Consider the following 14332-nt stretch of genomic DNA (forward strand, 5'->3'; position numbering starts at 1 on the left):
CAAAATCGAGGCATTGGTGAACCTGGAGCCAGCGTACGTAAGTGGCGAAGAGATGATGGGTGAGTGGGACTTGGTGAGGGCTAGGATACGGCAGAGAGTTTTAGATTGCGGCTCATACAGGACTGGATGTTGGACAAGCAGTCTGACAACATAGAGGGGTTGAGAGAACTGGTGGTGAGGTCGGGCTGGGTGCACTAGCCCTAATACACATCTCATGTCTGAAGACGTATTTGCTTTAATTGATAAGCTGGAAGTAGATGCGAATATCTTTTAAACCTGCAGTTCTTTGGTCTGCCACAAGATGGCAAGAGATGAATAAAGGAGAACATTCCAGTTTATTTGATTTTTTTTTTACACACTGCTTTAAATGATGAAATTACTTTATACTGAGGTTTATTTTCCAAGTTGCATTATTAATTTTGCAGGATTTAGTAACAGCACAATGTTTTGACAAGAAATCAAATTTATCCCTGGGCAATAAAATATTATATCGAATCTACAGCACAGAAACAGGCTATTCGGCCCAGTTGGTCTGTGCCGACCTTTATGTTCCACACGAGCGTCATTCCACCCCTCTTCATCTAACCCTATCTAAAAGTAGTTTTTTTTTTTTGCCTTACCATTACATATTGCTGTACAGTTTTTTTTATTAGTAATTTCTAAAAAATTTTGATTTCTTGTACAAATATATTCATAATAACGCAACCTCCAATAGCCTGACACTTTTGTTGCGTCCAGACAATAACTGCTTAAAATGATATTATAACACATCCCTCAACTGTTCAGAAAACTGACAATATGAGCAGGAGGTGGCTGTGAAAATGTATCTTGCCTCAGGCAGGTAGCCAGTTGCTTATGCACTTGCAGCTCCATTGTTTTCAGCTAGAGAACAAATTACTGATGCAAGCCGCCTCCACATACTAACCAGATGAATTTCTGACCCCTTTCTCCTCTTTAAAAACAACTTGACCAAAAACATAGTAAAATTCTAGCAAGTACAGAATGTAACTGTAGTGTTGCTTCAGAACCTCAGATCACAAAATAATTAGAGTTGGGAAAGGCCATTTGGCCTATCTTAGTTCATCCATCCAGATAGATCGTACTCTCCTCCACTCCCTACTGTTGCATCCAATTGTTTCTTAAATAATTCCAGAGGTTTTGCCTCCACTACTCTCTGGACATTTATTACAGCCATTCTTTGTGAAAAAAATGTCCTGATATCCATCCAAGACTACCCTTTACTAGTTCAAGCTTCTATTCCCTAGTTTTACTTCAGCAGTTTAATTTAAAGTAATATTTCAAGTTTAATTTTTCCATTCCCCAAGGGGGTTCAAATTCATACATTGGCCTAGGAAAGGGATACAGCACAGATTCTGCAGAATGATACCAGGGCTTAAATTATGAAGTTGCATAAACCTGGCTTATATTCCATTGAGTTTAAAAGGTTGATGGGAGATCTCATCAAGGTGTTTAAAATTAGAAAGGGATTTGATGGGGTAAATACAGAGAAATCATTTCCTTTGGTAGGGACATGATACAGAACAAGACGCATAATCTTAAAGCGAGAGCTAGGGCAATTAGGAATGAAATTAAGAAATACTTTTTCACACAAAGGGTCGTGGAGATCTGGATCCCATGAAAAGACTGGACGCTGGGTCAATTGAAATTTTAAAGACCAAGTTCAATAGATTTTTGTTAGGTAAGGGTATCAAGGGATAACCAACAAAGGTGGGTAAATGGAGTTGAGATACAGATCAGCCAAGGTTTAGTTGGATGGTGGAACAGGCTTGAGGGAGTGAATGACGTACTCCTGCCAGTGCTGGGCTGCAGGAACTCTTGGTTCATCCATGACTTGGTACCAGAATAGCATAGCAACAGTCATGGTGTTAAGCCCGAGGCTGCAAAATACACCATCTCTTCTCAATAGCCTAGATTTTCTGATTGGTGTTCTTTTACTCCTAGTGGTGGGTTACTGTCAGAGTAAAAATAATGCAGATTGAACAACCTAGGCTAATCTGTTATTGTGCTGCGTTGTTTGTATTGAATTCTTTTTCCAATGGGATCACTCTCGAATAACTTCTTTAACTTCATTTTAACCTTCATTTTGAATTTAACTTTAGCTGGTCGTGTTTTGCACACCTCGTGAAACCCGGCAGCTAAAAGAAGGCGAGGACTGCTGGATCCAGGAGATAAGTGCCTTTACACATACCTCCTGGAACCAGCGTCCCTGCAATCCCCACCACCCATGAGGCCTCTGATCATTCCCCCCCACCCCCCCCCCCAAGCCACCAATTCCCTTCCCAACAGCCCCCCTTCACCTCAAAGTTTCTGATCACCCTAGCTCCTCAAGTCTTCCCCGTGCTGTTCCCGGCCCGCAATCCCTTCAGACCCTGCCTCCCACGCCGCCCCCCCCCCCCCCCCCCATACTCCTCTTGACCACCTTCCGATGTGCACCCCTCTCCCCACCCACCTACTGCTCCCCAGCCCTCGATCCTACTCGGACTCCCCCTGTTGCTGCAGCCCCCTCCCTCCTCTGTGTGGCCGAGTGCCACAGGCCTATCTGCCCGGAGCCAGCCAGTCTTTCAATCTGGCTGGCTGCAGGTGGGTAAACGGAGGCTTCCCATTCAAATCAGACCTTGCTGTTAAATTCGGCATGGCCTGCAGGAAACCCGTTCTCCCGGGTTTCCCGACCGCCTCTGAGCCCCCCCCCACCCTCAACCCACCTTCCTCATTAAAATTCAGCACAAGGTGTCAGCCATTTAACATTATTTGTAGGAAAACCATGGTCAGTGTGGTGCCCAAATTCCCGATACGCCCTTCTGACAGACCTGTCTCCCTTCTGACAAACCTGGCTGCCTGCTGGTAGCACAAAGTCGATCATTACCCCTTCTGTGTACAAACAGATGGAGGTGTGTGCGTGTTGCAAACTCTGTGTCTCGAACACATGGAGCACACTGCCTATTAACTGGGCACTTAAGAAAACAGAAAGTTCCTATCTTGAGGCCCTATTTTGGCAATGATGAAATATTCTGTTATATCATCGTAACGCTTCAAATGTCTTCAAAGCCCTCCTTTAAAGAAGCAGTGTCTTTATGCCTCAGGAGGGAGAATGCCTGAACAATCAAATGTTATTTTCATCACTGTGGCATCAGACACAATTGCTGTAAAGACATTTCTTTTATATACAATTATGCATTTTGATGCAAATACAATCTGAAACTTAAAGGTTTGTCAGAACTTTTTAGAAGATTGGGGGGGGGGGGGGGTGGGGGAATGATCTAATCAAGGTGTTTGAAACAATAAAAGGATTAAATAGGATAAATACAGAAATTATTTCCTCTGATGTTTAGAGCTCAATTTATAGTTAAGCCAGTGAAATCTAGGGACATTTTAATCGCATAAATGGTTGTGGAACTCTTTCCTCCAAAAGGCTGTGGTTGTTGGGCCAATTGAAATGTTCAAGACTGAGCTCGATAGATTTTGCTAGGTATGGGTAATAAGAGATATGGAGGAAAGGCGGGTAAATGGAGTTGAGGTACAGATCAGCCATGATCTAACAGAATGGCAGAACAGGCTCGAGGGGCAGAATGCTCTCCTCTTGTTTCGAAAAACTGTACCCTTTAAAATACTGTTTTTAGAAACATAGAAACATGGAAAATAGGTGCAGGAGTAGGCCATTCGGCCCTTCGTGCCTGCACCACCATTCAATAAGATCATGGCTGATCATTCCCTCAGTACCCCTTTTCTGCTTTCTCTCCATACCCCTTGATCCTCTTAGCCATAAGGGCCATATCTAACTCCCTCTTGAATATATCCAATGAGCTGGCATCAACAAATCTCTACGGCGGGGAATTCAACATGTTAACAACTCTCTGAGTGAAGAAGTTTCTCCTCATCTCAGTCTTAAATGGTCTACCCCTTAGCCTAAGACTGTGTCCCCTGGTTCTGGACTTCCCCATCATCGGGAACATTCTACCCGCATCTAACCTGTCCCGTTATGTCAGAATCTTAAATGTTTCTATGAGATCCCCTCTCATCCTTCTAAACTCCAGTGAATACAGGCCCAGTTGATCCAGTCTCTCCTCATATGTCAGTCCAGCCATCCCGGGAATCAGTCTGGTGAACCTTCGCTGCACTCCCTCAATAGCAAGAACGTCGTTCCTCAGATTAGGAGACCAAAACTGAACACAATATTCCAGGTGAGGCCTCACCAAGGCCCTGTACAACTGCAGTAAGACCTCCCTGCTCCTATAGTCAAATCCCCTAGCTATGAAGGCCAACATACCATTTGCCTTCTTCACCGCCTACTGTACCTGTATGCCAACTTTCAATGACTGATGAACCATGAAACCCAGGTCTCATTGCACCTCCCCTTTTCCTAATCTGCCACCATTCTGATAATATTCTGTCTTTGTGTTTTTGCCCCCAAAGTGGATAACCTCACATTTATTCACATTATACTGCATCTGCCATGCATTTGCCCACTCACCTAACCTGTCCAATTCACCCTGTAGCCTCTTAGCGTCCCCCTCACAGCTCACACCGCCACGCAGTTTAGTGTCATCTGCAAACTAGGAGATATTACAATCAAATTCCTTCATCTAAATCATTAATGTATATTGGAAAAAGCTGGGGTCCCAGCACTGAGCCCTGCGGCACTCCACTAGTCACTGCCTGCCATTCTGAAAAGGACCCGTTTATCCCGACTCTCTGCTTCCTGTCTGCCAACCAGTTCTCTCTCCACATCAGTATATTACCCCCAATACTATGTGCTTTGATTTTGCACAACGATCTCTTGTGTGGGACCTTGTCAAAAGCCTTTTGAAAGTCCAAATACACTACATCCAGTGGTTCTCCCTTGTCCTAGTTACATCCTCACTAGTAACATCCTCCAAAAATTCCAGAAGATTTGTCAAGCATGATTTCCCCTTGATAAATCCATGCTGACTTGGACCGATCCTGTCACTGCTTTCCAAATGCGCTGCTATTTCATCCTTAATAATTGATTCCAACATTTTCCCCACTACTGATGTCAGGCTAACCGGTCTATAATTACCCGCTTTCTCTCTCCCTCCCTTTTTAAAAAGTGGTGTTACATTAGCTACCCTCCAGTCCATAGGAACTGACCCAGAGTTGATAGACTGTTGGAAAATGATCACCAATGCATCCACTATTTCTAGGGCCACTTCCTTAAGTACGCTGGGATGCAGACTATCAGGCCCCAGGGATTTATTGGCCTTCAATCCCATCAATTTCCCGAACACAATTTCCCGGATATTCTTCAGTTCCTCCTTCTCACTAGACCCTCGGTCGCCTAGTACTTCCAGAAGGTTATTTGTGTCTTCCTTCGTGAAGACAGAACCAAAGTATTTGTTCAATTGTTCTGCCGTTTCTTTGTTCCCCATTATAAATTCACCTGAATCCGACTGAAGACGTTTGTCTTCACTAATCTTTTTCTCTTCACTAATCTTTTTCTCTTCACATATCTATAGAATCTTTTGCAGTCAGTTTTTATGTTCCCGGCAAGCTTCTTCTCGTACTCTATTTTCCCCCTCTTAATTAAACCCTTTGTCTTCTTCTGCTGAATTCTAAATTTCTCCCAGCCCTCAGGTTTGTTGCTTTTTCTGGCCAATTTATATGCCTCTTCCTTGGATTTAACACTATCCTTAATTTCCCTTGTTAGCCACGGTTGAGCCATCTTCACCATTTTATTTTTAGTTCATCCATGTGATCTTTAAATGTTTGCCATTGCCTATCCACCATCAACCCTTTAAGTATCATTTGCCAGTCTATTCTAGCCAATTCACGCCTCAAACCATTGAAGTTACCTTTCCTGAAGTTCAGGACCTCAGTCTCTGAATTAACTGTGTCACTCTCCATCTTAACAAAGAATTCTACCATGTTATGGTCACTTTTCCCCAAGGGGCCTCGCACAACAAGATTGCTAATTAGTCCTTTCTCATTACATATCACCCAGTCTAGGATGGCCAGCTCTCTAGTTGGTTCCTCGACATATTGGTCTAGAAAACCATTCCTAATATATTCCAGGAAATCCTCCACCACCGCATTGCTACTATTTTGGTTAGCCCAATTAATATGTAGATTAAAGTCACCCATGATAACTACTGTACCTTTATTGCATGCATCCCTTATTTCTTCTTTGATGCTGTCCTCAACCTCATTACTACTGTTTGGTGGTCTGTACACAACTCCCACTAGCGTTTTCTGCCCTTTGGTATTCCGTAGCTCCACCCATACCAATTCCACATTTTCCAAGCTAATGTCCTTTCTTACTATCACATTAATTTCCTCTTTAACTAGCAACTTTGACAATTGGTTGATTTTAACAGGTGATAGAGTATTAAAGGCAAACCAGGATTTAAATCATTTTGTGCCATTTATTAAGTAAATACTTTTATTTTCTTGCTTTAGATTGTTCACAATGTGCAAAATATCACTCAGCTTCTGTACAGTTTACAGGTGAGTTAATTTTTCCTTTAATCAGATTTGTGTATTGTGATGTGGTTACTGCCTTTGCTGTCATGCTCAAGGTTGCCAGCAGATATGATTTTGAAAAGATAATGGGGGCTTCATGACACAATTTCTGCTGTCCAAAATGCTGATTTATTTTTAGATAGTGGTATGTGTTCATATATATTCTATCGCAGCATTTGTGTGAGGATTATGTTCTATTTTGTACCAAACTCCTATAATTAATTCCTCAGTTGAATACATTACAGATTTGATACAGTGATGCACTCTGCTACCAGCACATTGGCAATGAATATTAATCCCAACTATAGATGGCAACAGTAGCAAAAGAACTAATTATGCTTCTCACACCTGTTTGTTAGATTGGCTCCCAGATCCAGAAACATTTTTGTCAAATTTTAAATATTTCACTTCATGCATTGCTCATTAAGTTGAACAATGACAGCGCTGGGGTATGATCCAAATGTTCATATATTGATGGTTATCGAGGATTCTGTCCTCATATATGGTTCAGTGCAGTTTTGACATTACCCTCACCATATCTGTCAGTCCTAACCTGAGAAGAGCAACATATACTGAACTCGTGTAACATTTCTGTTTTCCACAGAGCATGATCTTACTGCCTCACCGAGAACGCTTGTCAAATTAGTGACAGTCACATGGAAGCTGGGTTTGATAGTCTCAAAGCTACTTTGTGATAAGTCAAAAATGATTTCACATAGAAATTTTTGCTAGTTATCCATTCAAAATATCTCATCTCTCTAGATTGCATTAGTTCAAACCCAGAGTGTCACTCATTTACCTTGTGAGTTTAAAAGGCAAGACACCCCTATAATATAAGACTTCCCGTTAGATATGTGCATGTAAAATAAAATGCATTGTGCACAGCATGTGTCAGCTGAAAAACAAGCAACCTGCTGTACTGTTATATTGGCAAAGCAGATTGGACCCAAATAAATTGGATCAAGTTAATTTAGATCACCTTAATCTTAAATGGGGTAGAGGTAGGGTAGCCTAGTGGTTATGGTACAGTACTGGAATAACAAATCCAGAGCTCAATAGCTCCAATCCTACCATGGTGTGTTTTGAAATTGAATTCAGTAAATCTAGTCATTGGTGGTTGGTATGGATAGAGCTATGGTTGAAGGATTGGGAGTTGTCAGAATCCAGATCTAGATAACTTGACCCCCAGAGGCAAGAATTTTGCGAGGAGTCTGGGAGTCGCCAGAGATTCCAAGCAGGCTCCAGGAGCATGAGTGCTCCTCAAAGCCACACAAACTCCTGCTGGCCTGTTCTTATCTCTTTCCCCCCCCCCCCCCCTCCCCTCCCCCAACCGCCAAATCCACTCCACCACCCCCAACCTCTCTTCCTCTCTTTCCCCCCCCCGCCCCCCGAAGCAGACCTCATTACCTGCCGGCTGGCTCTGTGCAGTAGTCAACCAATTTTGTGCCTGCAGCTTGCTGAAAAAGCTTTAATGAGACCAGAAATGAGAGTGCCACAGGGCTCGCGATCGCCAGGTTGAGCGGGCCTACTGCTGATACCGCGTCCATTTGCCGCCCAATTCAAAGGTGCTCCCGAATACTTTGTGGCTGCTCACAAAATTGGGCAATCTCAAAGTGTTGGTGTGGGGGAGTCATGTACCTCCTCATCAACACCTGTCACCCCCCTTGCTCATTGGCTCCAACCTGGCAGGCACCAGAAAAAATAATCATAAAAGCTGCCATTTTGTCCATAAAAACTCAGCGTTCTGCCGCCCCTACCCAATTTGACTTCCAGTTGACTTTTGATCCACTCAGGACGATAAATGCTGTGTTGCCCAGATCCCAAGTGCAAAGATTATGACATTATGAGCATTTCTGAAAAACAAACAAAGTGACTACTTGTACTGTGCTTTTGCTGTGGAGTCCGTCCCCGCCCCCGATCCTCTTGCCCGGTCGAGTCCCCACCCCAATCAGAGATAAGGGGTGGCCATGTTTACAGTACAAATAAACACGTCCAAAAACAAATACTTTTTTGTAACTACAACAACTTGTATTTATATAGCACCTTTAACGTAGTAAAACATCCCAAAGCACTTCACAGAAGTGTTATAAGACAAAAAAAAGTAAATTTGACACTGAGCCACATAAGAAGAAATTACGGCAGGTGACCAAAAGCTTGGTCCAAGGTTTTAAGGAGCATCTTAAAGGAGGAAAAAGAGGTAGCGAGGCGGAGAGGTTTAGGGAGCGAGTTCCAGAGCTTAGGGCCCAGGCAGCTGAAGGCACAGCCACCAATGGTTGGGGAGTTATAATCAGGGATGCTCAAGAGGGCAGAATTAGAGGAGTGCAAATATCTTGGGTGGGGGGGGAGGAGGGTGCGTGGTTGTGAGGCTGAAGGAGATTACAGAGATAGGGAGGGGCGAGGCCATGGAGTGATTTGAAAACAAGGATGAGAATTTTGAAATCGAGACATTGCTTAACAGGGAGCCAATGTAGGTCAGCGAGCACAGGTGTGATGGGTGAACGGGATTTAATGCAACTTAGGACACGGGCTGCCGAGTTTTGGATGACCTCAAGTTTACTTAGGGTAGAATGTGGGAGGCCAGCCAGGAGTGCATTGGAGTAGTAAGTCTAGAGGTAACAAAGGCATGGATGAGGGTTTCAGCAGCAGATGAGCTGAGGCTGGGGCGGAGACGGACAATGTTACAGAGGTGGAAATAGGCGGTTTTAGTTACGCCGCAGATATGTGGCCAGAAGCTCATTTCAGGGTCAAATATGACACCGAGGTTGCGAACAGTGTGGTTCAGCCTCAGTCAGATGCTCGGGAGAGAGATGGAGTCAGTGGCTAGGGAACGTGGTTTGTGGCGGGGACCAAAGACAATAACTTCGTTCTTCCCAATATTTAATTGGAGAAAATTTCTGCTCATCCAGCTGGATGTCGGACAAGCAGAGTGTTCCACCTTGATAGGAATCCAAAAGTTAGCTGAGAACGGCCTCAAACTGGTTTGTATTCCATACAGTATAATGTTGAGCAGGTGTTAGTCCCATATGAACATTTAACACACTTGAACTAACATTCTCTGTGTGTTTCTTTAACCGATAGGCTAATGCCTGAATCAAAGTACACAGAAGAATTTAGTAAGTGCACATGAAATGTTCGTATGAGAAGAGCCCCAATCAGGAAATGTACCCACATTTGTACAGGACTGCATAGTGCTGATTTATACAATTCACATACAGCAGCTCACTCCTGGTTTTTCTTTCAGGCTGTAGTGACTATCCAGGACAGTTACATAGAAGTGCAGCGACTGATTTTGCAGGAGCGTGAGCGAGTAGCTCATATCCAAGGCCCCCGAGGAAACCTACTTCTCGAGCAAGAGAAACAGCGCAACATGGAGAAGCAAAGGGAAGAGCTGGCAAATTTACGCAAACTTCAGAACCAACTGCATCATGAGCAGCAGCGCTGGGAGCAAGAGTGCGAACGCAGACAGCGGGAACAGGAGGCACAAGAGAGCAGATTACAGGAGCGTGAGCACGAATGTCAACAGCAGGCAGAACAGATGTGGCGAGACCGGGAAGAGCTGGAGAGCCAGTGGAAAGTGTACCAGCAAAATCTGGAGAGACTGAGGGAAGGCATGAGAATGGTGGAAAAGGAAAGAGACAAACTAGAGGCACAACAGAGGCACCTAAATACCTGGAAGCATAGTCGACAGAGGAGTCTGCCAGTAATGATGTTCCCGCAGGAACCCAGTCAGGTACAATACAATGTTAGGATTGTAATTTGATACAAGATTTCTATGGAAGCCTAGAAAACTTTTTTTTTTAAAAAGGAAAGACGTACCTCGTTCAATAATCACTATTTGCACTTTACTAGGAAACGTAAGGATCAAACTTCAAACTCATTGTGTTGTATATTTTCTTGCATGCCAGTAAATAAGTAACTGACACACAAAAGGAACCAACACAATGATGTCAAGCTCTTATTTTTTTAAATAGCTGAGTACTTGCTAATACTATAGATGATGATGGACAGAGCAGGTTCACCACAGGTTTTACAACGAACATTAAGTATTAACACAATAATGGGATTTTTCTACAATATGTCATGAATATCTTACTATTGAATCCATTCAAAATGGGTTTTAATTTTGTTGAACTGCAGAAGACACTCTACTGCCAAGTTTGTGTTCGTAACAACAGCCAAGGCTTGATAAGCTGCTGTGATAAATAGAGCTCCTACAGACATCATAATATTGTGTTCCTTAAAGGAATTCTCTAAAGAATAGCTTGATAAGGGAACTGTGTTTTTGTATTATTAGCAAGTTACTCCCAGATTAAGCTCTTTTTGATTCAAGAATGGTTGCTAAATTTAGCTAACAAAAGAAATCCATCCATCATTTACTGGGTATAACCAGATCAATTGAACAAAAAGATTTAATAATGATGGCTAGATAGCTGACATTTCCCTCGAGCCTTTTCCTAAACGCAGCAGTAGTATTTGTTCGTCTACACAGTATGTCTCGATCACTTTTAGGAGAAGGGCAATATTCTGATTGTTTAATAACAAGCTACCAGTAGGAAAACTGTGAATCTATAGATTTCAAACTGTGCTTTAAGAACTTTACATACAGATTTATTATTGTGTGTTATTGGCTTACTCCTTCTTAAATACAATAGTTGGAATGTTATAACAGCCTCGATATACTGTGCATGTTGCATCAATGGCAAGTGGTTTTGGCTTCAACATTATGAAAAATGCTTGGGTGTGATGAATTTAATTGATACGGGTGATATGAGACTATCTCCAAGGATTGGCTTCACATCCACTCCAGTATTTCATAACTAGTGTGACGTGATCTTTGTAAACAGAAATGTTAGCATTTGCTTATATATTATCATTCAAATTTAGCAAGTTATTTGGATGGGAACAGTGATGATAGGCTGGCAATATAACCCAAGTCTATCAGCCTTCCATTGCTGTAAGCGAATACTGGTCTCAAATAGGTACCTGTAGTATAACAACACTCTTAAGTTTTATGTAGATTTTTTCCTTATTTGAATTTTTTTCTTTAAAATGATTTTGATAACATTGTAAATAACTTATGTGAATGCAAGCACATGTTTTAATTACTTCGTTTCTATAGGCCGCCTCAAACATGGCAAAGAGCACTACAAGGCAGGGGAAAGACAATGGAATTTAAACAGAAAAGTAAAGAAGGGAAAGCGAAACATTCGGAGGGGGGAGAAGTGGTAGTCAAAGAGAAAGGCTTGAGGAGGCTTTTAAAAGGAAGGAAAGCGGTGGCAAAAAAGCATAAGGAAGAAACTGAGCTACTTCCTTAAGTTTAACTAGAATGAGGATTTTTTTTAACTCGTTAATTTATCAAGGTGTTAATAATGCATGTTGCTTAACGACAAGAGATTAACTGCACTGCCTTTAAAGCATCAAAGGAAGCAGCTGCCACCATTCTTTACCCAGCTTTATTTAGTAAAACCTTTACCTGTCAGCTTGGTGCAATTTGTAGTACTGTCAATGCTGAATCAGAAGGCTCAAGCTCATACCAGGCATTTGAGCTCATTCCTAGGCTGACACTTCAGTGCAGTGCAACTTTTCAGAGATGCAGTCATTTGAATCTAATCTACTCTATAATCTAATCTAGTCATTCATTTTGACAAATAAGGGCCGAAAGTCGGCCGACAAAAAAAGAATGGGCCACAGCACAAGGCCCTCCCCTTTTAGGGCAGACGGGGCACCCCAGCCACCACAGCTTTGCGTTAGTGGCATTGTCCCACGCCAACCTCGCTCCCGTGGGGCGATAAGGGGTCAGCGTGCACGACAGTGATGTCAAATGAGTGACTATTATCAGTAATTATGGACAGTTTGAATATTTGCATTATGGAGTGAGGCTGAAGACTATTGAATTCAGCCATTACAACAATCTATCAGCTATTTCTGTAAGCCACTATGTATAGCGACACAACCTTCAGAAATGCTCCGTAATTTTTAAGAATTATAATAAGATTAATTGTTTGAATTATCTTTAATTATAGTGTGTTAAAGTAGAATTCTGTCAGATGACAAGCACATATAATTATAGTCTGTCAGATAGTATGACAACAAATTCATGACACAATTAGAAATCACAAACTGCCAATTAACATCCCCGTATCTAATTCAATGTCAGACATTAGAATAGTCTGTCATCTCTCTGCACATATATACATCTATGAAGTAATTTATGCTCTCTTTTTCCAATTCTATATTTACATGGCTAGTACTGTATTTGCATGGCTTAGGCACAGTTGCTATGTACTGAATGGGATTACATACAGTTACAAGTGATATATACAGGCTATTCAGATAGTTTGGTGTGCTTCTCTTTGTTTGCAATTTTATATATTTTATCATGTTTCCTTCTTTAACCTGTCCCCATTATGCACGCCATATCTGGCTAAGAGGGAAAGGAGTTAGTTTGGCAATATTGCTCTTGAATTGGTTGCTTGGTCACTTATGAAGAAGATCTGGATTTATCCAATTTTGTCCCCTTTCTCTCTTTCGGGAAGTGCCCAGCCTTTGTCCCACACTTCTCCCTCAAGGCATGGTTGAGATCAGGAGTCATCACTGTGTATGGGGTGGGGGAGGGAATGCAGAAAGTGTGAACCTGTTTCTAATTTCTAAAATAAGTGATATCATCTTTGACTTTATTTGCCCTTATTTCAAGTGCCTTAATTTCTACAGGTCCCCGTTCATACTCGAACAGGAAGCTTGGGCGGTACAGGACTAGACACAGCATCGGTCTTTGTAAATGAGGCTGCACTCCAATATTCTCTGAACAACCACCATAGAGTGAACAGTGTACGGACGTTTTCTGAATCTCTCAAGGTGGAGAACTCCTTGGGCTCCACTGTTAGGATTAATGAGAACCTGAAATATGAAGTTCCTGTTCAGCTTCTGAGTACAACCAATCAGCTCCTGAAGCCGACAGGTGTCCAGCAGATACCAACAAAATCGGCGTGTTTCTCCAAAGGAAACAAGGAAAAAAACAAAGGTAATTGAAATCAGTCTTGCAATTGTTCACAGTTCATGTCCATATTACCCTTGTATTCTAAATAATAATTTTTGAGTAACACATTTATGTCAATATGTATAACGGGAGAATTTTTAAAAATTGGCTGCCATATTGTAATGACAGGCCTCCAGCCATTGGATGTTTGTAATTCCCTTTCCTATCTCCCACCTCCACATCCTCTACTGCGCATACAATTGAAACTGTCGCTCAACTTACAACGTATATCTGGTCATTTCACAATGTGTATAAATCGACTTCTGTTTTTGACAATACAATGGTGAATGCATTCAAAAGTACTTCATTGGCTGTGAAGTGCTTTGGGACATCCTGAAGATGTGAAAGGCACTATATGAATGTAGATTCTTCTATTTTTTGTATATTGTGTAACTAATATTTTGTACTATATTTCCTAATTAACAAAGGAAAACACCTTTACAGAAATGAATAAGGAAAGGGAACAGTTAAGTGGGGTTTGCTGTGCAGTGAAATAAACTATATTTCAATAGCATGATCTTAAGAACATAAGAATTAGGAGCAGGAGTAGGCCACTTGGCCCCTTGAGCCTGCTCTGCCATTCAGTGAGATCATGGTTGATCTTCTACCTCAACTCCACTTGCCTGCACTATCACCATATCCCTTGATTCCCTTAATATCCAAAAATCGCTCTATCTCCATCTTGAATATACTCAAAGACTGAGCCTCCGCAGAGTTCCTGAGATTCACCACCCTTTGAGTGAAGAAGTTTCTCCTCAACTCACTCCTAAATGGCCAATCCCTTATTCTGAGACTGTGACC

General features: G+C 42.1%; 1 protein-coding gene across 1 annotated transcript in view; it reads left to right on the plus strand.

Moving 5' to 3' along the window:
• The window catches only part of arhgef28a (Rho guanine nucleotide exchange factor (GEF) 28a), a 484332-nt gene that overhangs the window by 366635 nt on the left and 103365 nt on the right, over positions 1-14332 (plus strand). The window contains exons 32-34 of the mRNA XM_070876112.1: positions 6433-6480; positions 9737-10225; positions 13207-13516. Of these exons, the coding sequence (XP_070732213.1) occupies positions 6433-6480; positions 9737-10225; positions 13207-13516 (847 nt within the window). The remainder of the gene's footprint in view (positions 1-6432; positions 6481-9736; positions 10226-13206; positions 13517-14332) is intronic.

The sequence above is a fragment of the Pristiophorus japonicus genome, chromosome 1, assembly GCF_044704955.1.
Source record: "Pristiophorus japonicus isolate sPriJap1 chromosome 1, sPriJap1.hap1, whole genome shotgun sequence".
Taxonomy (NCBI): Eukaryota; Metazoa; Chordata; class Chondrichthyes; family Pristiophoridae; genus Pristiophorus; species Pristiophorus japonicus.